Consider the following 27494-nt stretch of genomic DNA (forward strand, 5'->3'; position numbering starts at 1 on the left):
GTTGTTAAAAGCTTATAAGTAATATTTACAGGGAGACCCCTCCAGACTCATCTATGAGTAATATGGTGGTGTTTCTTTTTAAAAAGCTTTAAACAAAAATAGCTTTCCACTTCTCCCTGATGAAAAGAAATCCATAAATGAATATATATGTAAAAATATATAATGAATATATGAAAATATGAATATATAAATATGTAAACATTTATTTCAAGTGTCCTGAATTGAAAAGTTCATTTTAAGATTATCTACCCTGGAGACTTACAGTTGCCATATTACAATTTTGTACGCACGATTGAGACGTCATGGTTGAGCAGAAATGAATCCTTTAAGGTGAGCAAAAGCCCTTAGAAACAAAATGTACTTGACACTAAAGAATCTTTTGCGGCCAATTGTCAAAGTCGGAACATACATGATTATGCACAGTGAAGGTCAAACATCTGAATGATGTTACAACAGGCATAAAGTCTTTCGAGTCAAGGTTTTAGTTTACAACTGATGAATTCTCAGCCAAAGCTGACATAAAGGTGGGGTCAGCGATTCTCAGCAATGACTATTCTTATTTGAACCTTCTCTGGTACTCTTGAAGCTCCACAACCCTTATTCATGCATGGACATTGCCAAGTTGAACCACTAATCTCAAAAATGTGACTTAATCCCCACAGGCAGATGGGACAAAATATAAGTAAAAATAATCAAGTTGAAACAGATCTCAACGTTCTTCATCCCTTTTCATTGCTTTCAACTCGGTTGTCTCTCCAGCGTTGAATCCCCTTACCGATTTTCACTTGGGTCTTCACCCTTTTGTTATTTTGTAACCTTAAAAAGTAAATCGCTTACCCCACCTTAAATGTAAAGTGGTTTTTAAAATGATCACATTCTTACCGGGGCTTCAGGTCTCTGCAGCCGCCCAGGTTCCATTCCGGCTTGGGGCCTTTTGCTATAAAAAAAAAGGCCAAAAAGCACAACAAAAATACATACATAATGTCACACATCAACATCTGTGTAACAATGTTCATACCTCACATTTAAATTGTATTCTTTGTATATTTATCCTTATCACATTCATCGCTTTACAGATTCTCTTCTGTCTCTCTTTGCCTGCGAACGTTGCTTCTCATTAGTTGTTGCTTAGTTGCACTTTTTCACAGCATGCCTTTTTATACAAATGCACCACCCTCCTCCACTGAAGACGTCTACTCAAAAGACTCTACTGTACGTATGTGTAAGTATGTTGGTTGTGAAAATTTCAACTTAATTCCGGGTGTGTCAACCGCAATTAAGTGGTTCTCATTCTGTGAGCCTTTAGAGGTGGAGGTGCTCTACACTGTGTTTGGGTCGAGTGAAAGGTTTTAAAGCGTTCAGCGTCCTCTCCGCTCAGTGCTCCTGATAGATAGATAGATAGATTACAGCTACATAACGTCGTTAGAGCTTCTTTCCTCTTCACCCTGAGGCAGTCTGTTCCCAAAAGATTATCAGTGGCTTGTGTGTGAAAACACTGAAACTGAACAGAAATATGATTTTTCCTCCCTTGATGGCAAGAGCGTTTATACTTTCAGTTTTTTATCTGAGTGTAATGATTTGAAGAGCCTCTTTTCAGAGCGGAGATGGCAGTTTTATTTCCTCTGCTCTAAATTGTTCTTTAATGTCAGAAGGGATAGGAAAGCCGTTTTAATGAATGAGATTCCGGTCAGTATCTCACTGATATTAAAATGGCCCTGGGTCACTGGCAGAGACAAGCAGTACTTATTATATATATATATATTGGGTCACTTCTCTTGATGACGGAAGACCCCCAGACGAGAGTGTGAATCTTGAAGTTTTTATTTATTTTTTCTGCAGCTGTTTGGTTAATTTACAGCGATCATACTGTTATTCAACAATGATCTCGTGCAAAACAGAAACTGGGTCTTGAGCATCGAGTCAAATAAAACTAAAGTCAAAATGTATCAACTATCAACTCGTACATGGATATTTAAGTCTGAAATATTTAAAGAAAAAGGGGTTTAAGGGGTTTAAAAATATGCCTAATCAATCAAGTTGGAAGAGGGCTTGATTATGACTTAATTATTTTTCATCATTTTTTATATAATCATGGTGAAAGCCCAAAGAAAGTATCAATAACAGTGGGAAATATGAGAATCAGCCCCACATCCAGCCCAGCAATTCTTATAGAGTCCCCTAAAGCAGCAAAGATAAATAGTTGTGTTTCCTGTATGGTGTTTGTTTTAGTATTTTACATTTCTTATGCAAATTCATTACAATGCAATGTAGGTTTCACTTGAAGGATCCCCACTCTCTTCTAACCTATAGCTCTTATACAAAGAAACAAGAGGGGATACATGATTTTTATTTTTATGCATCCAATCTCATTTCAAAAGGGCAATGGACTCTTCTCCCATTTCCAGTAGAGGAGTTTGTCTTTCTGTTTTTTCCACTGGTGCATGTTCGACATCACGAATGCATCGGAAACTTAGATGCTCATTCACCTCTCTGTCTTGCCAAATTAGTGTGTTCACGTGTTCCATCACTGCTGAAAAAAATATGTAATTTGACCCATATTGTATTCATTCCTAATGCAGACAAAAGCCCAATGTAAGCGGGTGTTGTTGTTTTTTTGACCAGTGGACAACCCCAAAATGTATAATTTTTATTTAAATCCCTCTTCCATACTCTCAGGTAGGGTCAAAATGATTATGTATCTCAGAGAAACGTTAAGTGCTGAGACACTGGGCCCTTTTACCCATCTTTCGCAATCACAGTTAAAGCAAATGCCTTTTATTAGCTGTTATTCATAAAGTATCCAGTGCTTTGAAGTAGATGCTGATGATGCTCTGAACTCTGTCTTCTCTTTAGATCATGGAGCCAATAAGTTCACTAGAGACAGTAGACAGTCAGCCACATTCTGCTGTCTCCCTGTCTCCCAATGTTGCTCCTGCACTGAGAGGTGCTGAGAGTTACCATGTCTTCATTAGCTACAGCAGCTCTGACCACCAATGGACCCACTCCATCATCAGCCAGCTGGAGTCCTGTGGCCTGTACGTCTGCTACCACGAGCTTGACTTCACCCCCGGCCGCACCGTGCTGGAGACCATGTCCCGGTGCATCCAGGAGAGCCAGAAGGTGCTGCTGGTTCTCAGCCCAGAGTTTGTGAGGAGCCTCTGGTGTCTCGTGGAGGCCAACATGTCTCTATTCAGAGACTGTCTGGAGAGGAAGCCCATTATCCCAGTGCTGCTGCAGCCGGACGTCTCAGTTCCTCTCCACCTCTGCCACCTCACCTACCTGGAGGCCAAAGACCCCGACTTAATGAGTAAGCTGCTCAAAGTGCTGTGCACCCCAAACCAGCAGCTTCAAAGCTCCACTGTGATGCCCTTCCAGCCTCCCTCTATCTACAATGGGAAGGCCCTGCAGCCTTTGATAGCTGCCAATGATGAGGGCCTCAAGAAATGGGATTGTGGTCAGTTCAGTGACATGGAGGTGCCAGACCAACTGCGCCTGATCATTGAGGAACAAGAGAAGTACCGAGAAGCTTTGAGGATCATCTACAGCGTCTCTCAAGATAAAGTGTGGCTCCGTCCACTCAAGCTTGGAGCAGTGATTTACATTATTGGTGTAATAGTGTTTTAAGGCCTCATAGTTTATTTTGTATACGTGACATCAGTTATATATACAGATAATTGTATCACAAACCCAGGCCCATCTCCATTATGTTTTGTCAGTTAAAATAACACCAATTATCATGCACTCCCTCCATAATCCTGATACACCGGTCCCTGCCGACTTGCAGAGTGGGTGGAGTCAGATGAGCCACTGAGAGCTGTTAAAGGGGAAGTGACCTAAGTCATGTAAGAAGCCCTTGGCACAGAAATGATTCGATCCCTTTAACTAAACCGAAATTAGAACAGATGCAAATTTTTTTGCTGCACCTCCTGAGTTTAAGTTCGATTTGTTTCTCATCCACACAGTGCGACTACTCTTCCTCGCTGTATCATCAATTGGTATGATTGTTCTTTACTCTGAACCGTGGGCTGTGTTTTTGTTGTGTTTATAGTTTTTAGTCTCTAAAAGGATGTGTGGGAAAGTATTGTTTGTTTATTTTTTCATTAGACTTTTCAGTAAAATCAGTTGAAGCCTGAAAGCTGAGACATCCCAGAGCAGTTAGGACTTGAATTTGCTTCAGTGACAAAGCTTCATATTTGTGTGTGTTTTTTGGACTTTGTAGTTCTCAATAACGTTTCACTTTAGTTGATTTGATTACAAGATAACAACCACACATCTTTTTGCCTTTTCTGGCTATTAACTCTATGTTTAGCCTCATTGAATTGACTGAGCACTTTTTATTCTGCAGCAGGCGACATCACATTTTACTTTAAAGATTTTGAAATGTATTAATTTACTTGAAATTAAATGACCAAACTTGTTGTCTGTGTTTTGTTCTTCAATATATTGTGTTATGTATAACCATCATTTTAATGACAAACGTCACGTTTGCCATGAAGCTTAACTTGAGAATCTTTTGTACTGTGTTACATGAGGAACTAACAGAATGACTTTTTACTTTGATATTTGTGTCTGATTTATATCTGTTTCTAAGGGATTTGGACATTACTCTGTATCATATAATATTAACAATCTGTTTATACCAAAATCCAAAACACAATGAGCTTTGACACAACAGTGCATTCTTTAACAGACCACGTCTTTTACACAGCTCTTATTTCCACTTCAATTCATTACTAAATGTAAAACTTATCTGTAACTTACAGCACAATTAAACTTGAAGTAATTTCATTGTATAGCAGCATGATCACTGAGCATCTGGAAATTAGTTATTTTTACTCTTGGAGTTACTCATATAAGACAACATGGGTATAAGAAATATTGCAAAAGATGAATTTCATTTCATTTCTAACTTAACTTTTCTTCTAACTTTACAGTTTTCCATAGATCATGGAGCCAATGAGTTCACAGGAGACAGTAGACAGTCAGCCACTTTCTGCTGTCTCACTGTCTCCCAATGTTCCTCCTGCACTGAGAGGTGCTGAGAGTTACCATGTCTTCATTAGCTACAGCAGCTCTGACCACCAATGGACCCACTCCATCATCAGCCAGCTGGAGTCCTGTGGCCTGTACGTCTGCTACCACGAGCGTGACTTCACTCCCGGCCGCACCGTGCTGGAGAACATGTCCCAGTGCATCCAGGAGAGCCAGAAGGTGCTGCTGGTTCTCAGCCCAGAGTTTGTGAGGAGCCGCTGGTGTCTCCTGGAGGCCAACATGTCTCTGTTCAGAGACTGTCTGGAGAGGAAGCCCATTATCCCAGTGCTGCTGCAGCCGGACGTCTCAGTTCCTCTCCACCTCTGCCACCTCACCTACCTGGAGGCCAACGACCCCGACTTATTGAATAAGCTGCTCAAAGTGCTGTGCACCCCAAACCAGCAGCTTCAAAGCTCCACTTTGATGCCCTTCCAGCCTCCCTCTATCTACAATGGGAAGGCCCTGCAGCCTTTGATAGCTGCCAATGATGAGGGACTCAATAAATGGGATTGTGGTCAGTTCAGTGACATGGAGGTGCCAGACCAACTGCGTCTGATCATTGAGGACCAGGAGAAGTACCGAGAAGCTTTGAGGATCATCAACAGCGTCTCTCAAGATAAAGTGTGGCTCCGCCCACTCTGTCTAAAAGCAGTGATGTCCATTACTTTCATAGTAGTGCTTTTAGGCCTCATAGCTATTGTTACATACAGGACAGTAGTTATAATTCTAGATAATATAGGTACTCGTATAACAAACCAAGTCCCAGATGCCTTATATTTTGTCAGTTACTTTAGTATCATCAGTGTTCTATTGGGGCTGATTATTCTGTTCGGACTCTCGAAGAAGGATTTTGAAAAGTACATTGTGAGAGAGATGCAGAAAGCTGTGGGTCAGGCAAACACAATCCTCGGTAAAGAGAAGCTGTTAATGGGCTGTCGATCAAATTCGAAAATCTACCTGGTGTATGTTTCTCTAGATGGTTGCAAAGATGAGTTTGCAGAAACCTTTTCTGAGCAGGTTGGTGCTGAGGACATGTTTCACAGAGCTATGACCTTCTTCTCATCAGGTTACGCCTGCTGCCTCGCTAAAAGACACTTTCCTTTTCCTCATCCCAGCTCCACTGGTCACCTGGAGGGAGGAGTGTGTTTCTGCCAGTATGTCTCCCAGCAGCTCAGCAGGGGAGAATGGACATAGGGAGGAAGAATTTACAAAGATTTCAGCATGCATTAATTGTCCAAAATATGTCAGGTAAATTGTCTCAAAAAATCTCATTACTATTAAACACCAATTATGAGAGCTGTTAAAGGGGAAGTGATGTAAGAAGCCCCTTGGCACTGTGGAACTGATTCGATCCCTTTAACTAAACCGAAAGCAGAACAGGGCAAATTTTCTTTTCCTGCACTTCCTGAGTTTACGTTCCACTTGTTTCTCATCCACACAGTGCGACTACTCTTCATTGCTGTATCATAAATTGGTATGATTTATCTTTACCCTGTTCTGTGGGCTGTGTTTTTACTGTGTTTATAGTTTTTAGTCTCTAAAAGTATTTTGTGGAAAGTATTTTTTTTTTGTTTCCAAAAGTTTTTTCAGTAAAATCAGTTGAAGCTTGAAAGCTGAGACGTCCCAGAGCAGTAAGGACATGAATTTGCTTCAGTGACAAAAGTTTCATGTTTGTTTGTGTATTTTGGACTTTGTAGTTCTCAATAACGTTTCACTTTAGTTGATTTGATAACAGCCACACATCTTTTTGTATTTTCTGGCTACTTACTCTGTGTTTGGCCTCACTGAATTGCCTGAGTACTATTTTTTTCTGCAGGAGGCGACATCACATTTTACTTTAAAGATTTTGAAATGTATTAACTTCCTTGAAATTATTTGACCAAATTTGTTGTCTGTGTTTTGTTTATCAATAATTGTGTTATGTGTAGCCATCATTTTAATGACAGTCACGTTTGCCATGAAGCTTAACTCTATATGAGAATCTTTTTTCTGATTTATATCTGTTTCTAAGTGATTTGGATATTACTTTGTTTCATATGATATTTACAATCTGTTTATACTAAAATCCAAAACACAATGAGCTTTGACACAACAGTGCATTCTTTAACAGACAACATCTTTTACACAGCTCTTATTTCCATAAGAACTTTCTTGAAGTTTTTATTTATTTTTTCTGCAGCTGTTTGGTCAATATACAGCGATCATACTGTTATTCAACAATGACCTCTTGCAAAACAGAAACAGGGTCTTGAGCAGTGAGTAAAATAAAACTACTGCCAAAATGTATCAACTATCAACTCATACATGGATATTTAGAATCTGAAATATTTAAAGAGGGTTTAAAAATGTCCTTCATCAATCAAGTTGGAAGAGGGCTTGATTATGACTTAATTATTTTTCATCCTTTTTTATATAATCATGGTGAAAGCAGAAATAAAGTATCAATAACAGTGTGAAATATTAAAATCAGCCCCACATCCAACCCCAGCAATGCTTATACAGTCCCTAAAGCAGCAAAGATAAAAAGTTTTGTTTCCTCTATGATGTTTTTTTTGTATTTTACATTTCTTATGCAAATTCATTACAATGCAATGTAGGTGTCACTTGAAGGATCCCAACTCTCTTCTAACCTATATCTCTTTTACAAAGAAACAAGAGGGGATACATGATTTTTATTTTTATGCATCCAATCTCATTTCAAAAGAGCAATGGACTCTTCTCCCATTTCCAGTAGAGGAGTTTGTCTTTCTGTTTTTTCCACTGGTGCATGTTCGACATCACGAATGCATCGGAAACTTAGATGCTCATTCACCTCTCTGTCTTGCCAAATTAGTGTGTTCACGAGTGTCTCTGTTCCATCACTGCTGAAAAAAATATGTAATTTGACCCATATTGTATTCATTCCCACTGCAGACAAAAGCCCAATGTAAGCGGGTGTTGTTGTTTTTTTGACCAGTGGACAAGTACATTTTTAAAACTTGTTGATCAGCAGTGTTGTCACAGAAGGACTGTGAGTGTATTTTCTTCACTGGTTGTTGTATGGTTTGGCTGAGCGCAGGTGAATCACCTTCACCTTTTCTCCTTCCCACTGCACAGAAAGTAACCCTGTTCCAATGTCTCAACTGATGCACTAGATTCGACTGGACATGTTGAAGCACACAAACCCGACACAGGCTGAAACATGCAGGGTGATGTGAAGGTCACATGACTTTACAATTGTTGTAGTTAAAGGTGCAGTCATTGTATTGGTTTCACTCATGTTACAAACAGTGGCGGTTCGTCATACAGGGCGCTGGGGCGCCGCCCACCCTACAATTTTGAGATGAAAAAAAAAAATAAATAAAAAAAAATGACATGTCAAAAAACATTATATATCAAATAATTTAATAAGAAATGTACTGTTTTAAAGCGTTAAATGTGTGCCGGAGACCGTAAGCCCCTGTCAAAAACCACTTAATATATTATATTTGGTAATATATTTGCCATTCGTTATCACTGGGAGAGAAGCCACTCCTCCCTGTGGGCGCCGGGCAAGTGGAAGTCTATGGAAGCCAACAAAAGGGGCAGGAACATTTGAGCAAGGACAGCTTCTCAATGGCGGATGACAGTTCGAGCCATGGGCGCACTTCACTTGCGCCTACAGCCAATGAAAGGGTTTCTTATACATCATGCTGACAGGACTGTCCAATCAGAGACCTTATCACTGATCTACAGGAGCTGCATAGTTAGCAGATACTTTTAATCTGCACGGAGGTGCAGCTCCGGTCCCGGAGCACTGAGTGAGACAGGTAGAGGACAGACAGTGGACAGATAGAATCATTGTTGTTTACTGTGTCGTGTGTGTAGTTTTATTGATCAGTAATAATCAGCTGAAATTTTTACCCACATGTTAACGTGCATGGGGACGTGCTCCTCCGGGACCGTCCCCGGGGACGTCCCGGTCTCGGTCACCTCCCGGAGCACCGGAGCACCTCTCCGGGGACCGGGACGTCCGGGACGACCGGGACGCGACCGGAGCACCTCCCGGAGCACCGTGCACCTCCCCGGGTGCACCTCCCTCCGGTGCTCCGGAGACCGGGACGTGTCCGGGGACGTCTCGGTCCGGGGACCGGGACCGGAGCACGCACCGGAGCACCTCCCCGGGGTGCTCCGGGGACGTCCCGGAGACGGTCCCGGAGGAGCACGTTCCCGGGGACGTCCTGGACCGGAGGTCCCCGGAGCACCCCGGAGTTTTTTTTTTCTCATTGCGGTGGGCTATTTAAACCGCGCCGCCCAAGTGCGCCCCCCCAAAAAAAAATGTCACCAGCCGCCACTGGTTACAAAGACATTGGGCAAAGACATTATAATGTGCACTATGCCTTTAAAAGAATTAGAAGAACTCCAAGCAGTGCTCCTTTGACTCTTTATTTTCCTACTTCCTTGTGCTGCTACTGGCGACTCATTGCTGCTCTAGTTAATGTTTATTATCTTAAGGTATAAATTTACTTTACGTTTTTTCCAGCTTACCTTTATGAAACGAATGATTTTAGCAAAAACATCTGAAGGACAATGGTTTAAATTATAGAATGACTAAAAGCATATGATTTCTGATACTTACTTTTGTTAACACTGTTTTAGAGAGGTCTGGATCAAAGTATTTTTTTGTATGATGTAGTTTATGGTCCTTTGTTTTTTCATATAAACAGTATATTTCTGAATATGTTTATATTTACATATATGGTTAAACAAGCTTTACAAAAGGGATTTTCATAAGCAGATGTATTCAAGCACATTGTTTTAGCCTCAGTTGGCAATGGAGGCTAAATATATATATATATATTGAAATTAGTTGCTACTTGTCCTATATCCAAACGATATTAAGAAGACAGTCAACGGACTTTGTTGGAAATACATGATAACATTTAATCTAAAGCAAATTTTTGAAGCTGTCTGGCACCAAAACTAAAACAAATAACTTTCAATATAAGGTGATGCATTACTACAACATTGCAATGTAAATTATGATTATTTTGAATTAACATCTCTCACACAAAGATTAGGATTTACATGTGTTTACGGTGTTGTATCCAACCCCAAAATGTATAATTTTCATAATGTATAATTTTGTCTCTCAGAGAAACATTAACTGATGAGACACTGGGCCCTTTTACCCATCTTCCTCACACACAGTTAAAGCAAATGCCTTTTATTAGCTGTTATTCATAAAGTATCCAGTGGTTTATAGTAAATGCTGATGATGTTCTGAACTCTGTCTTCTCTTTAGATAATGGAGCCAATAAGTTCACTGGAGACAGTAGACAGTCAGCCACATTCTGCTGTCTCCCTGTCTCCCAATGTTGCTCCTGCACTGAGAGGTGCTGAGAGTTCTCAGCCCAGAGTTTGTGAGGAGCCGCTGGTGTCTCCTGGAGGCCAACATGTCTCTGTTCAGAGACTGTCTGGAGAGGAAGCCCATTATCCCAGTGCTGCTGCAGCCGGACGTCTCAGTTCCTCTCCACCTCTGCCACCTCACCTACCTGGAGGCCAACGACCCCGACTTAATGAGTAAGCTGCTCAAAGTCCTGAGCACCCCAAACCAGCAGCTTCAAAGCTCCACTGTGATGCCCTTCCAGCCTCCCTCTATCTACAATGGGAAGGCCCTGCAGCCTTTGATAGCTGCCAATGATGAGGGTCTCAATAAATGGGATTGTGGTCAGTTCAGTGACATGGAGGTGCCAGACCAACTGCGCCTGATCATTGAGGACCAGGAGAAGTACCGAGAAGCTTTGAGGATCATCAACAGTGTCTCTCATGATAAAGTGTGGCTCCGCCCACTCTGGCTTAGAGCAGTGATTTACATTATTGGTGTAATAGTGTTTTTAGGCCTCACAGCTAATGTTGAATACATTACATCAGGTACATTTGGAGATAATTTTATCACAAACCCAGGCCCAGCTGCAATAGGTTTTGTCAGTATCATCACTATCTTCAGTGTTCCATTGGGGCTGATTATTCAGCTCTGTCTCTGGAAGAAGGATATTGAAAAGTACATTGTGAGAGAGATGCAGAAAGCTGTGGGTCAGGCAAACACAATCCTCGGTGAAGAGAAGCTGTTAATGGGCTGTCGGTCCAATTCAAAAATCTACCTGGTGTATGTTTCTCTAGATGGTTGCAAAGATGAGTTTGCGGCAACCTTTTCTGAGCAGGTCGGTGCTGAGGACATGTTTCACAGAGCTATGACCTTCTTTTCGTCAGGTTACGCCTGCTGCCTCGCTAAAAGACACTTTCCTTTTCCTCAGCCCAGCTCCACTGGTCACCTGGAGGGAGGAGTGTGTTTCTGCCAGTACATCTCCCAGCAGCTCAGCAGGGGAGAATGGACATAGGGAGGAAGAATTTACAAATTTAACAGAATGCATTCATTGTCCAATATGTCAGATAAATTGTCTCAAAAAATCTCATTACTATTTAACACCAATTATCATGCACTCCCCCCATAATCCTGATACACCAGCAACCTGCTGACTTGCAGAGTGAGTGGAGTCAGATGAGCCACTGAGAGCTGTTAAAGGGGAAGTGACCTAAGTCATGTAAGAAGCCTTTGGCACAGTTGAACTGATTCTGTCCCTTTAACTAAACCGAAAGCAGAACAGGGCAAGTTTTCTTTTTCTGCACTTCCTGAGTTTAGGTTCCACTTGTTTCTCATCCACACAGTGCGACTACTCTTCCTCGCTGTATCATCAATTGGTATGATTGATCTTTACTCTGTTCTCTGGGCTGTGTTTTTATTGTGTTTATAGTTGTTAGTCTCTATAAGTATTTTGTTGAAAGAATTGTTTTCTTTCTTTTCACTATTTTTTTCAGTAAAATCAGTTGAAGCCTGAAAGCTGAGACATCACAGAGCAGTTAGGACATGAATTTGCTTCAGTGACAAAAGTTTCATATTTGTTTGTGTATTTTAGACTTTGTAGTTCTCAATAACGTTTCACTTTAATTGATTTGATTACAGGATAACAGCCACACATCTTTTTGCATTTTCTGGCTACTTACTCTATGTTGAGCCTCACTGAATTGCCTGAGCACTATTTTTTCTGCGGCACTCAACATCACATTATACTTTAGAGATTTTGAAATGTATTAATTTACTTGAAATTAAATGACCAAACTTGTCTGTTTTTTGTTCTTCAATATATTGTGTTATGTGTAGCCATCATTTTAATGACAGTCACGTTTAACCATGAAGCTTAACTCTACTTGAGAATATTTTGTACCGTGTTACATGAGGAACTAACAGAATGACTTTGTACCGTGATATCTGTGTCTGCTTTATATCTGTTTCTAAGTGATTTGGATATTACTCTGTTTCCTATGATATTTACTATCTGTTTATACCAAAATCCAAAACACAATGAGCTTTGACACAACAGTGCATCCTTTAACAGACCATGTCTTTTACACAGCTCTTATTTTAACTTCAATTCATTACTTAATGTAAAACGTAGCTGTAACTTACAGCACAATTAAACTTGAAGTATTTCATTGCAGAACAGCATGATCACTGAGCATCTTGAAATTAGTTATTTTTATTCTTGGAGTTACTCATATAAGACAACATGGGTATAAGAAATATTGCAAAAGATGAATTTCATTTCATTTCTAATTTAACTTTTCTTCTAACTTCAGAGTTTTCAATAGATAATGGAGCCAATGAGTTCACAGGAGACAGTAGACAGTCAGCCACATTCTGCTGTCTCACTGTCTCCCAATGTTCCTCCTGCACTGAGAGGTGCTGAGAGTTACCATGTCTTCATTAGCTACAGCAGCTCTGACCACCAATGGACCCACTCCATCATCAGGCAGCTGGAGTCCTGTGGCCTGTACGTCTGCTACCACGAGCGTGACTTCACCCCCGGCCGCACCGTGCTGGAGAACATGTCCCAGTGCATCCAGGAGAGCCAGAAGGTGCTGCTGGTTCTCAGCCCAGAGTTTGTGAGGAGCCGCTGGTGTCTCCTGGAGGCCAACATGTCTTTGTTCAGAGACTGTCTGGAGAGGAAGCCCATCATCCCAGTGCTGCTGCAGCCGGACGTCTCAGTTCCTCTCCACCTCTGCCACCTCACCTACCTGGAGGCCAACGACCCCGACTTAAGGAGTAAGCTGCTCAAAGTGCTGTGCACCCCAAACCAGCAGCTTCAAAGCTCCACTGTGATGCCCTTCCAGCCTCCCTCTATCTACAATGGGAAGGCCCTGCAGCCTTTGATAGCTGCCAATGATGAGGGTCTCAATAAATGGGATTGTGGTCAGTTCAGTGACATGGAGGTGCCAGACCAACTGCGTCTGATCATTGAGGACCAGGAGAAGTATCGTGAAGCTTTGAGGATCATCAACAGCGTCTCTCAAGATAAAGTGTGGCTCCGCCAACTCTGGCTTAGAGCAGTGATGTACATTATTGGTGTAACAGTGTTTTTAGGCCTCATAGCTTTTTCTTTATATATTTTCGCAATTATATATAGAGATGATTGTATCACAAACCCAGGCCAACCACCATTATGTTTTGTCAGTATCTTTAGTATCTTCAGTGTTCCTTTGGGGCTGATTATTCAGCTCTGTCTCTGGATGAAGGATGATGAAAAGTACATTGTGAGACAGATGAAGAAAGCTGTGGGTCAGGCAAACATAATCCTCGGTGAAGAGAAGCTGTTAATGGGCTGTCGGTCAAATTCGAAAATCTACCTCGTGTATGTTTCTCTAGATGGTTGCAAAGATGAGTTTGCAGAAACCTTTTCTGAGCAGGTTGGTGCTGAGGACATGTTTCACAGAGCTATGACCTTCTTCTCATCAGGTTATGCCTGCTGCCTGGCTAAAAGACACTTTCCTTTTCCTCAGCCCAGCTCCACTGGTCACCTGGAGGGAGGAGTGTGTTTCTGTCAGTACGTCTCCCAGCAGCTCAGCAGGGGAGAATGGACATAGGGAGGAAGAATTTAAAAAGAAGTTTAGGCTTTCAATTTATTCGAATATCTACCACAGAGTGTAACCTGCTTGGCACAAGTTTTACCAAGTCGCAGATATATATAACTATATCTAGACTCACATGCAATGAAGCAGTTGAGTACCCAATAACATTATTGGACCAGTCCATCCCTTACAAATTCACACTAACACAGAGATACCTTTAGGTTTAACCGCAGTGTTTTATTGAGTCTTTTTCCTTCCTTTGTCTGTTACCAATTTCAAGTTATAACAATAAACACACATATATTGTGTCATATCCAACACTTCCTTCATTTTTGTTACAGGAATTAGTGAATTTGGACACCTATTTGACATGAACAGAATTACACCCACAATCAGGACAAGTTACTTAATGGAAAGATTCCATAAAGTATTGCTCAAAATTCCTATCATTATCAAATTTGGCAATGAAATATCAGGTAAAGACTCATATGATTAACTAAATTATGCAATATTCCCAACTAATTTAGCAGGGCATTGAGGTTCACACCCAATGTATTTCAAATGTTGTAATCCAATATGAACACCCACAAAAACAATAAAACAAAAAACAATAAGTCCACTTGTTTTTTATATAAACCAAGGGAATATTAAGCAGTCTTTAAGTATATTGTTTTCTGTTTTGTAGCCCTTTTTTAATATTGAGTCCATTCAAGTTCCTACCACCACCCTTGATGAGGTAAACTCTCAGTCCTGGCTCACAGGAGCTACCTAATAGCACTAGCATTGTGCTCTGTGTCTGTCTCCATCGTGGAAAAACTGAACACATGCAAAGAGTTGCTAATGGGCAATACCAGGGGAGTGTATATTTCAATGCAGTCATTCACTTCTGATGACTTTTGCTTTTATAATTGCTGCCCAGGCTGCCTGGCTATGACAGCGTTCATAAATAGCAGGGTTTTTGCTCCCATAAAGAGACACTGCTGGATTATGGGTGCTCACCATCTTTAGTTTGTTCTGTTTTCGATTGGGACTGATTGTTCAGCTCGGACACTGGAAGAAGGATGATGATAAGAACATTGTGAGAGAGATGCAGAAAGCTGTGGGTCAGGCAAACACAATCCTCTGTGAAGGGAAGCTGTTAATGGGCTGTCGGTCCAATATAAAATCTACCTGGTGTATGTTTCTCTAGATGGTTGCAAAGATGAGTTTTCCTAAACATTTTCTGAGCAGGTTGGTGCTGAGGACATGTTTCACAGAGCTATGACCTTCTTCTTCTTCTTCTTCTCCGTACAGCTGAGCAGGGGAGAATGGACATGTCAAATATGATTATGGGAAAAAAAATTATTAACACCCCAAGTACCTGAGGTTAATTCTCTGTAAAGTGTTGGTAATATTATAAAGAAGTACCTATTGATACCAATAATTCTTAAGCAAGCGCTTTATAATTCTGTCTTATAAAACAATATTCAACATGTGATATCTTGACTAATCAGTGCCATTAAAAGCCCAGTGACTCAATTTGTGTTGTAAGCTCTTCGCCCAGCAGTTTATGCTGACTGTTACTTTTACCAACTTATAAGCAAAAGAGTGATGATAAGTTCCCGTTTCTACTTCCTGATTTTCTTTTGCTTCATGCTCTTCCACAGTGGTCTCACTCTCTCATAGATTTGCTTGATTTTCATGTGTCACAAACATTGCTCTGTACAATATGCTGTCCTTATACTGTCATTTTTTTTTTTCATTTGTAAAAAGTACAGACATGTGTTTCTGTTAATATGTCTCCCAGCAGCAGAGAAAATTACATCGTAGTTATAAGCATCAATATGGAGCTGTGCCCAGTAGGTACATTAAAGGGGAATTCCAGAATTTTTCAACCTGGGCCCTACTTTTATAAATGTGAGTTTGTGTATAAAGAGTACTTACAACAACTTTTGGAATAAAGTTTTTTTTTTACCAATATAATATTGAAAGTATCTGGCAGCAATACATGTTTTACTGAATGAGAAGTCTCAAGCTTGTGTCTTGTGAAACTTGGGTTGTCGCAGGAAGGAAACGAGAGTGAGAGTGAGAGAGAGAGTTGGAGAGAGGAGTTTGGATTTTACTGAGAGAAACAATTATGGCTGAATCTATTGTCTGATGTGGACAGTGTTGGGGAGTAACGGAATACATGTAACGGCGTTACGTATTTAGAATACAAATTATGAGTAACTGTATTCCGTTACAGTTACAAATTAAATAGATGGTATTCAGAATACAGTTACATTGTTGAAATCAGTGGATTACATGACGGTACTTCTCTGTTTCACGAGTTTAATCACTGTCTCGTAAATCCACCGGAGGCAAAGCCCCCAGGAAGCAGCTGGAGACCAGGGCTGCCGTAAGAGCGCCCGGGCCCCCGGCGGCGTGAAGGAGCCTCACCGCGACCGGCTCGGGACCGTTACAGGCCCGGGACCGAGGCTCTGAGAGAGTTCCGTCGCTACCAGAAATCTACGGAGCTGCTGATCCGCAAGCTGCCCTTCCAGCGCCTGGTGAGAGAAGACCGACCTGCGCTTCCAGAGCTCCGCTGTCATGGCTCTGCAGGAGGCCAGCGAGGCACGCAGGGTTCACACCGGACGCTGAAGCGACGCTAAAATAATATCACCCGTTGACCCAGTAGTATAAAAGCATATGGTCACTTGTTGCTCCAACATTAACTGCAACAGCGTCCCAATTTAATGTCATCTATCTTCAAGAACTTCTCCGCTGTTTGCTCCGTTCAATGTCGGGTGTCGAGGGTAAATGACGTATTCTCCGCCCCCCCCCCCTCTCTTTTTATCTTTATGACTGCTTGTGTGTCTGTATGGAGGGGAGCATTTAATAATGTGATCGGTCAAATTGGTAAATTTAAAACTCCAGGACAACAGAAGGGGAATACAAACTATGGGATGCATGCTTTATCATTTATATCATATAAAATATGTCATCAATATCGTTTAAAATCATTTTTCAGTGTGTTTCCTGGAGCGATACGCTCGCGTCAAGCGCAAAAAATAGACTCGACGCCGAAACGATCGCTGCACGGCGCGAGGCAGCCTTGGCGCAGGGCGGGGCTTCAGCCTCCGGTGGGACCGGCACAGAGGTGGGAGTGGATGGGAGCCGGACATCCAGCTGGCCCGACGCATCGGCGGAGAGAGAGTTTAAACTGCTGCTGCTCCACTGACTATAACAACGCCGCAATCATACACTTAAAAAATGCAATACAAACCGGAAGTATTCCAAGTATTCAGAATACGTTACTCAGATTAGTTAATGTAATGGAATACGTTACAGATTACATTTTTGTGCATGTATTCTGTATTCTGTAACGGAATACGTTTTGAAAGTATCCTTCCCAACACTGGATGTGGACAGTGTCGATGAAACCCTGACCGACTGATCAAAGAGCAATATCCCACTTTAAAGGAAAAATCATTAATTTCTGTCAATTCAATTGATCCTGAACAGCTCAAACAACTCTCTGCAAAAAGCAGCCAATCAGACTTTTCAGAAAACTTTTATCACACGCCACTATTTAGGACAAAAACCATGGACTCTGTGTGCAAAGACCTTTAGTCACGAGTCAGCATGTGCAGTAAAGCGATTACCACTCTCTCTCAACCTCTGCCTTTTCATTACCCACAATCCCAGACGCACAAGTTGAATTCTAAATTGGCTGTACAGGTGTGAACTTGTTTGACGGAACTTTACTCACGGACCATTTTATTCACCTGTGTCTGGGAACAAAGGCTAATATGAAATGCTGATTTATTTGTACATATATATTCAATATACCCACAAGTCAATTTCAAGCTGCTTTCTAATAGACAGTTTACTGTCCATCTGTCTGTACTGGTGTCATTTACAGATTCCCAGGATATGATGTCTTTTGAGCCATATAGCAAGTTTGAGTGCATATCCAGTACAGTGTTAACGTCATTATGGCAATACCCCATTAAATCAAACTGAATTAGGCCTGACAAGTAAGAATGAACAGCTGAAACCCAGCGGCACTGTTGTAGTATTTTTTCCTCTTGGTTACATGGTTTCTCCACAGTTACAAAAGAGAAAGATATATACTTTGAGTATTTTGGGGGGGGGGATTTAAATAAATTATGACTTTATTCAGAATGTATGATTGCAAGTGCACAATTCCTTGGCCTTTAAGATGTTTACTGAACTGAGTAGGCAGAAGAATGAGTGGAATCCTTGAGGGGAGGGAATATGGGAGGAGGGTATATCAGAAGCACGGCAATCTCTCAAAGATATAATAATTAATAATAAAATATTATATTAATCCTGACCTTTCTTTTAAAAAATACCACAATATATGATTTAATAATTCAATATATCAGTTGAAGGTATGGGTGATTACAAAAAAAAAAATCGCTCGGAAATCCAGCAAGCATTTTCTGGGCTACAGAGCATGTGTCATTTCAAGACTTCTTTTGTTTAGCAACAACCAAGAAGGTATTTATGAAAGCCTGATCTTGCTATGCACATATTATTAAGCTGAATAACATATAAGCTATCAGAAGTGTAGAGTCTTCAGTACTCATTAAATCCCATTCTCAGTCAGCGACACTGTAAATCTGACTTGTTATAAAAAAAAATTTAATCTAAGCCAGGGCTGGGGTTGACGAAAGCCCGAGGCACAAGATTCTCCTCATCTATTGCTCTTTTGACAAAATTTAGTTAACCTTTTCCCCCCATGCCGTCTTATCTGAAGCAATGACCCGTTCGAGATGTGGCTGCTGCCGTGTACCACACAAGGAAGATCAATATTTGCTGTCCTTTATGACATTCACTTGCGGGATTCAGGATATGAAACAGAGGCATGACACTGTTGCCTGAGGGGGGTATGTGGCAACAAATCCTAACAAACAGTAAAAAGACACTGCTGGGAATATCAATCAGACCAAGATTACACATCAGTGGGGTGATTCCTGGGTCACACTGTACACATTCGATTCTCAGTGTGCCTGATGAGAGGTGGATATGTGCTGTGAGTGCCGCAGCTCCATTAAAACTGAATTAGGTTGGATTAAGTGTACATGTCTTAGGTTAAAGGGGAAAAAAACATATAATTACATAGTGTGCATGCATGCTGAAAGTGTAGCGTGGCAGGAGAAGCAGCAGTCATAACAAGCGTGATCTGTATAATTCTCAATAATGTCCCGCTGATTAAAACTCCAACTGCCTCCACTTGTGTCACATCTATTTAAGCTGTATTTCTTCCATATTGCTGCAGGTGTGTGTGTCCGTGTGCATGTGCAGGTGTGCTCGAGATGTGAAGATATTTCCTGCAGTCCGCAAGCGCCTTTACTGTGCTCAAATCACAGCTTTGCACATAGCAGCTCTGCTCCTATGTGCAAAGGGCCCTCGGTGGTGAAAATTGTATATTTCCCTATATTAGCTACTAGATGAGAGACGCACTTTGAATTTCAATAGCGTAAAATCAGAGGTTTAGTATGGAGACGTGAAAGAAAGATAGAATTAATGAAGATGATTTACACAAGAAAATATGATTATTGATTTTCTTTTTAGCCTCAAATATTCACAGAGTGAACTAGAGAAGTGGCTAATAAAAGTTTGCGGCATCCTCCTTCATAAAAGCATTTACTATGTTCACCTTCTGTTAGTTGGCAGGTAGCGCGCCGTCAATTGACAAACCAGGCTAAATTCAAATTCACTGGGATGGAACGGGGCAAAGAGACATTTATGTCTTTCTATATTCAATTAATTCAAGATATACTGCACACTTAAATGTGCTTTTGAGCAGTGCACTAAATCATATGACTCTTTTTTCATGAAATACATTAATTCTGGTTTTAAAATCACATACAGTATATTACCAAATTCATAAAAAAAACTACATTTATGTGTTGAGCATCGCACATAATCCCCCCTAGTGTTTCAAACCATCTTGGACCCTGCAGGGCCAATTCTTAAATTAAATCAACTGTTTGGGATGTGTCTACTTATAAAGATATAATATATATGTAGATATATTTGACAAAAGTGACCTCTTGACTGCAGCAGTTGAAACGGCTAGAGACGACTGTGGTCTTAGCCACCAGGGGACTCTGGAGGTAAGAATCCTCTTCTTCATACGACAAAAGCTACTGAACACGTGTTTTTACATCCCCCTGCATTTTCTTTGTCACCGAGCAAGATGTGGGGGAGATGCTCTTATCTTCCCACAGTTGAAGCACTCCTCCAATCTACGCACCTCCAGGGGTTTCCTCCTGGAGCACCGCCCACAGGCCATGAACACAGCTCCTCCACCAAATACGCCAGCAAATCCGATTCTCTTGTCTTCGTGGGCAATAGTACAAAAAATCAGTTTGCCTAAGTGCTCTGTGCTTCTTGTAGTGTTGTGTTCGAGTTAACCAGTGTGCATTTTGTAAACAAGTATTGCTTTGCTTTGGGATTGTTGGTTAATGATAATTTGTTAGGCAATAAGTGCTTGTTTGGTGGGCTATAGTTTATTTTGTTATTTTCATTATTTTCATGGTACATGTTACTTTAGACTCGTTTTTGTTAATTCATTAGGCCTTTTGGTGGCAGCTTTCTCTAATATAATTGTTTGATTATATGAGAGACAGTTTAGTTTCGTTAGTCAGACAGTTTGCATTTGTTTTATTGTGTGACACGGTCCAGTTAGGGAAGTAGGACCATGGTTTAGGAAGAGGGCTCGCCTTTTGTCCACTGTTCACTGTTGTCAATGCAAATCACTTGTAGCACTGTGACAATAAAAGGCTGCGTTGCCAGACACGCTGTGTTACTCCCCTTCCTCCGAGACAAGAACTGGGGTGTAACACGTGTGATGAAGCTTCTCACGTGAGACAGATTCATGAGACTACTTTTGGTGCCCTGCTTAGTTTTTTTTTACAGGTTAAACATAAGAGATATAATTAAATAGTTAGCTTCAAAGCGCTCTTTTTAATGAATTTGCATGTTGTTAATATTCATAAATCCTGATGTGATCGATGCAAGCTTTCATATCAGCAAATTAATTCTGCTGAGTGACTTTGCAGCTTTTATTTTTTGGGACCATTGTTGATTTTTCCAAGGCTTTACTTCGAACATGTGTGTAACCAATCATGTTTAGTACGTGTTGTTGTCACATTTAAACGAGCACAGCTCTGTTGACATCAGGAATGTCCCCAGAGTTATTACTTTCACTTCTTCAAACTTGGTGCCAGCTGTTGAAGAAGTTCTTTAAACTGAAACTGACATGACGTGGATTGTTGTTGAACCAAGAAGTGAAATTCAACAATTTCTCCTTCTCTGTTGATTCCAGTTAAATATTTTTCCGCCAAATGTGAATAGTAAGGCAAATTAAAAAATATTTTTTGTCTTTTGCTATTATAAGCTAGCCTGGGTGCCAGACGAACTTAGCCCCGCCCACAACATTTGTTGTTCGGGAAGTTCGGTCTGGAGTCGCTCCGTTGGGGAGAAACTATGGCCGATCAGGAGCTGATCGGACCAATCAAATCGTCAGGGCGGGCTTTATACGATGATTGACAGATGATCTACAGTGACGTAATCAACCACGTCACCAGAGAGCGCTCCCTGCAGAGCTGAGATGTGTCGCTGCCATTGAGTCTGTTTCAGCAGACATCGACAGTGCATTAATTTTGAAAGAGGAACAGAGGAACGTGATCAAGGCATATGTAGATCGAACAGATGTTTTTGCCGTCCTCCTACGGGATTCATAAAAAGTTTAATTTATCAGCTGGCCCCGATGCTGCAGCCACACAAGCAGTCATATAAATAAAAAGAGAGTGGGGGGGGGCGCTACGCTCCTCAGCACATATGAGACAAAAAAGACACAAGTTGGGACACTGTTGTAGTTAATGTTGGAGCAACAAGGAGGTGTAAAACGATTAGCTGCCGTTTCTCCTCCTCGCTGGCTCCTGCAGAGCCATGACAGCGGAGCTCTGCAGCGCAGCGTGCGGATCAGCTGCTCCGTGGATTTCTGGTAGGGACGGATCTCTCTCAGAGCCTTGGTCCCGGGCCGGTAGCGAGGCTCTGAGAGAGATCCGTAGCGGGCTTCTTCACGCCGCCGCCGGCCGGGGCTCTCACAAGAAGCCCTGGTCTCCAGCTGCTTCCTGGGGGCTTTGCCTCCGGTGGAGATACGAGCGGCATTAGCAGCATTTCCATTGATTTATTTAGAGAGTGAATAAACTCGTGATACAGACAACTGACAACAACTATGCGTCGCTTGACATACGTCACATACTACGTTGCTCTGATTGGTTGTAGGTCTATCCAATTGAGCGAAGAGGCATTTTGTTTCATGGTTCTGTTGAAACACGCCCCATAATCACAGCCCAATGGAGCGGTCTCAGACTCCTATTCTGACTAGAATAATGAGTATGACAACGTCAGGCTAATGATAAGCTTATAGGTTTCTTCAAATGTTCATGAAAAGCAATGAGAGTACATCAAACCTTTCTGCTAACTCTCTAAAAAGGTGATTCAAAAAAATTGTTACCTCTTCCTTTTAAAGTGGATCAGTGGGCGTTGGCTTTCCTACAGCAAGCCAACATCACGGATTTTCTTAAGAAACTGTTACTGTTTCTCACTGTTTTTGCCAATTTGTCCACCTCTTTCTCAAAGTATCTGGCATTTACAAAAACACATGATCAACTCTTTGAAATTATTCTTAATGCATCAGGCAAATTATATCACTCATTTATTTTATTTAATACTGAAGGATGCATTAAATGACTAAGGGTGCAGCATTGGTAGGATGCGTTTTAAACATACTGACAGACCAAGTGCCTCAAGTAAACACACATGGGTAAATATTTTTCATATCTAAAAATGAATTTAAGCTCAAATAACTGTCGTTAAATACTAATTAATAATGTATGAGGTAATTAGATAGCAATGTAAGGAAACAGATGTTTCAAGTAACCAAGTCAATCGCTCGATGAACTCCTGCATCAACCCTTTGTTTCATTCAGGATTTTGTCCTGGGAATTTTACAGACAGCCATGAGGCGTGTGTAGGAGTATATATATCAACGTGATGGACAAGAGCCTTTTTTGCTAGTCCAACATAAAACTAACAGCCACATGTCATGTGCACTGATAGCTGATGAGACCAGAGGGTGGTTTATTTCCAGTGGAACTCCCTCAGTCTTAATGACTCCCTACACCTGCACTGTAATAGCAATCAAATAATGACAGGACTTTTGTGAGTAATTTGGGAAAAAATTGTTTTTTTGCTTGGAAAACCGATCAGATCAGCTGCAAAGGCGAGACACACTGAAAGAAAAAGTCTGTTGGATTTACATGAAAATAATATGTACATCGGTTGCACATATTAAAATCATGTTCACTCAAAACTATGTTATTATGTTAAATATACAGAATTATTTCTTGTAAAAGAAACATGACTTTTTTATTTGTATTTAATAGAACTATTATATGTTACGTATATTCAATTTCCCTATGTTAAACAAACATGACTTTTTTTTGTTAACTCAAATATATTCTTTAATGTTAAAGGGACTCTCACCTTTGTTGCGTTTTTACACTTTTTATGGATAAGGTTAAATTGGTATTAATAAGGTAATGACACTCTAAAATGCAAGACAGACCCACCAGGAGTAAAAACAAACAATTATTTCACTCTCATAATATTTAGTGAAAACTTCAACCAATAAAATTCTTCGGACCGAAGGACCTTATTGGCCGACAGACCTGTCTGTTTGCTGCATGGACATGCAGGTTTTCCGTCTGCTTCTTGTGGCGCATTAAACCTAACCCTAAAGTAAATAAAGTTTCTTCAAAAAAATAAAAACACCGGGATGGTTGTAAGTCTGCTTGTGTAAATAAAGTTTCTTAAATAAAACACCGCGGATGGGAACGAGGGGGTGGGGCATTGGAGGAAGGCGGGATGATTTGAATGTGCTGTCATTCTCAAATGCAACAAAGGTGAGAGTCCCTTTAAGCATATTAAATTTCTCTGTGTTAAACCAACATGACTTTGTAATGTTAATTTAAAGCATTTTACATGCTCGGTATATTCAATTAGTACCTTAAAGCAACAGAAGTTATTTAACCTACATGCAGTGCTATGTAAAATCTCCCTAGTCTGCTCAAATAACTCTGTCATTATTAAGTGATAAAGCATACGCAAGATTATTTCTGTGCACAAACTTCTTTTATGTTAATAAAGACATTTGGTACATCCTTCTATCGGCCATCCTAATCTCTGATCTACAGCAAGTATCATAACATTTTCAAAACAAATAAGGAATCAAGATAACAAATTCCTTTTCACAATGTAACTGTATTTTCCTCAAAGTTTTACACTTTAACACTTAACTAAAGACGTGTGTAAGGCTTGTATGTATGTGTATACATACAAGCACATCACCCACTTGCAAGAACACGGCACGTTTTTTCTTCACACGAACTTGTAAACCATATTCTCAAGCGTGCCTAAACACCTCAATTGCTACGATTGACAATCAGTTCTTAAAACAGCTTCCAATAAAAAAATAAAATTAAAAAAAAATCCTTAAAGGAGACCTATTATGCCCATTTTACCACAAGTTGATATGGTTCCTTGGGGTCTTAATGAAATGTCTGTAACATTTTTTGGTCAAAATACCACAAGGATCATTTAAAACAGCAGCCTTCTTACCCTGTCTAAAACAGCCCTCTTCAGATTGACCTGTTTTGAGTCCCCCCGCCCCCCCTCCTCGCCCCGCCCCCCTCTCACCACCCCGCCCCCCCCTGTCAATCACACACACAATCATCCACTTTCACGTCTTAAATCTCTCCTTAGCATATTTAAGGTTGTTAAAATAATTTTAAGTCACTGTCCTACACATATATTTCTGTATTTGTTTGTTGTGTTTCTTCATTGAAGCTACAATTTTAAAACTACAACACCTTCTGATAAGGATGTACATTTATTTAAATACATGCATTAGATATGTGTGTATACAGTATTTAATTGTATGTGTATATTTATTCATACAGGTCATATATACACACACGCACACACACAGACACACACACAGATAGACACAGACACATACACGCACACACACAGGCAAAGGGATGTGGGGGCTAGCTTTGGAAGCTAACACTGCTGCAACTTTTGCGGCGAAATGCACTTAAAACCCCGGATATGAGTCTATTTTAAAGCGAGCGACGGAGGCGGCAACGAGCTGCTGGTGACCGGCACCGGTTCGTGCAGCTCGGGGTGCGTGGAGCAAATCTGTAAGAGCCACAAAAGTTATAAGGCGCAGCTCTCTCCCCCCCTCCTCCTCCGCTTCGCCACCCGGGCGCTGAGCAAGCCCCCCGGCACCGGTACAATGCAACCGGAGACCGGGGGGGGTCCTTGAACACGTTCCGGTGCTAGTTTCTAACAAAGACAGACACACACAGAAGCTACGAGTCGGGTTAGCCTCCGAGTGCACTGTTTTCTATGTAAACGTGCGGCATGCCCGGGACGCCACACACACACACAAGCTAGACTCCGAGAGCATCGTCCTCCACTCGGGACCCTGGGATCTCTCCCCTGCTTCCCGGGTGGGGGGCCACATGCAATACTGCTGTAAATACGTTCACAAGCAACCATTCCAGAAAGTGCTGGAGCTCTAAACACAAACTAGCAGCTAGCTACCGTTAGCTCCCTGCTGATACACGTAGCATCTAAGTGGCCACAGCGGCAGAGACACGGTCCCCGGAGGTGCACGGAGGTGCCGGGGCTAACGCTAGCAGCAAGCTAACGCTCCCGACAAAAAGCTGTTTCTATTTATTCATGCTGCTTCTACCGGGGCAAAACACACACACAGAAGCCAGCGTTAGCTGCTGCTGCTACCCGTAAACACACACTGACACCAACAAGTCACAGCCAGCTGAGGTAGCAGAGGCACATAGTCCACAGCATCAACACAGCTCCGAAGCTCCGCAGCTCCTACCTGGAAAAAACACCAACAGCTCGCGGTGTCTCCCGGCTCCGGGTTCGCGCTGCCGGCTTGCGGCTCCCAGGCTCCGGGCTCCGGTGGTGGCTGCCGGGCTCCGGTGGTTGCGCCGGGCTCCGGGCTACGCGATGGCTCCGGTGGTGCGAGGCAGCTAGTGCGAGGCAGCTAATGGAGGCAGCTAGTGCGAGCCGGAGCGCGGAGCGGAGGTCCGGTCGGAGCTCCGGCCGGCGGAGCTCCCCGGCGTAAACAAACACATCCACCAGAAGCGAGCAGCTGACATGGAGCCAGCAGCCCCTCAGCGAGCCCGAGCTGAGGATGGAGCTGTGGCAGGTAAATCACCCCGACCGCAGGCTCTGTTTCCTCCGCCTCTCACCAAGCTGATCGTGAGATCGCGGCTTCTGCCCCGGCAGCCTCCTCCGTGATCACGGAGCAGGAGCCGCAGAGCAGGAGCCCCGGCTCCGCGTTCACGGAGCCAGGGCTGAGGAGGGAGCTGTGGCAGGTAACTCACCCCAACCGCAGGCTCTGTTTCCTCTGCCTCTCACCCAGCTCCCTGGCTGGTTAGCTCTGTCTTCTGAAGCTGGAGTCACATGAAGACATTTGTGCTGATTTGTGCAGCCCAGCACTGAGCATCTTGGGTGTGGAAGTCGACTCATGCTGCTAGTTAGCTTATCCGAGTGTTTCCAAGGCTTGCAAGACTTTAATGGCGGCCGGCCGGACTCCGATGGACTGAAAAAGTGGGTGGGTCGAGGGGTGGTTCGAGTGGTGGTTCGAGTGGTGGGGGGGGCGTACTACATGGGCATTTTTAACTATTACGTATTAGTTTGGTGTATTCCCATTCGAGGACATCTAGAGTATAGTTTCTGACATAGAGGAACCACAACAAATCGCGGGAGTTGTTTTTTTCCAGAGTTTCTGGGACGGTAGACATGCCAGATACCCAAATTAACATATAGAAGCACTACAAAAGTGGAATTTTCATAATATGTCCCCTTTAAATGTTCCACATTGGGTAAATGCAAATAATTCACTTGCAATTTGGAGTGCCCTCTAAACATCCACTACTGGCGAGAATCTGAAAATAATATAAATTCAAAAGAAAACAATTATTCTCTGGACAAAATTAGACTGTGCCAAAGGGCTCTGAAGTATAAAAGTAAAAATGTCCTACTTCCTCACTGTGTTAAAAATGTTAAATATTTTGCCAATTCCTAACAGAGTGAAAAAATGACACTTGTTTTGCAAATCCATTAGTTTAAATGGAATCTGCTAATCTGTCAAGGCACTTTGATGCAAGATGTGCATTTTGTAACACATGAAACAATCTTCTGAAATCAGCTAGTTAAATGTCCCCTGGTTTACAGTTGGCATGCATTCTAGAATGGCACTGAAATTAAAGGATAATAACGTCTTGGTCTTTCACCACAACTTTTCACAGTAAGGAACGTGCAAAAATTAAGACACCCCAAAATCCTTAGATGGGGAAAATATATGCAGGTTCATTAGTTTAAGAAAAATCTGCAAATCTGACAAGGCACTTTGATTCAAGATGTGCATTTGGGAACAC

General features: G+C 41.8%; 1 protein-coding gene across 1 annotated transcript; it reads left to right on the forward strand.

Moving 5' to 3' along the window:
* The first annotated feature begins 11001 nt into the window (after window positions 1–11001).
* LOC133009343 (uncharacterized) lies at window positions 11002–14257 on the forward strand. The gene is made up of 2 exons (XM_061076824.1): window positions 11002–11751; window positions 12688–14257. Exon 2 carries the CDS (start codon window positions 12703–12705, stop codon window positions 13969–13971), a length of 1269 nt encoding a protein of 422 aa, XP_060932807.1. The 5' UTR covers window positions 11002–11751; window positions 12688–12702; the 3' UTR covers window positions 13972–14257.
* The last annotated feature ends 13237 nt before the right edge of the window (window positions 14258–27494 follow it).

Source organism: Limanda limanda, chromosome 8, assembly GCF_963576545.1.
Source record: "Limanda limanda chromosome 8, fLimLim1.1, whole genome shotgun sequence".
Lineage (NCBI taxonomy): Eukaryota > Metazoa > Chordata > Actinopteri > Pleuronectiformes > Pleuronectidae > Limanda > Limanda limanda.

Excerpts from the sequence above, each read along its gene's own strand:
- LOC133009343 (XM_061076824.1), top strand. The coding sequence starts at position 12,703 with ATGGAGCCAATGAGTTCACAGGAGACAGTAGACAGTCAGCCACATTCT.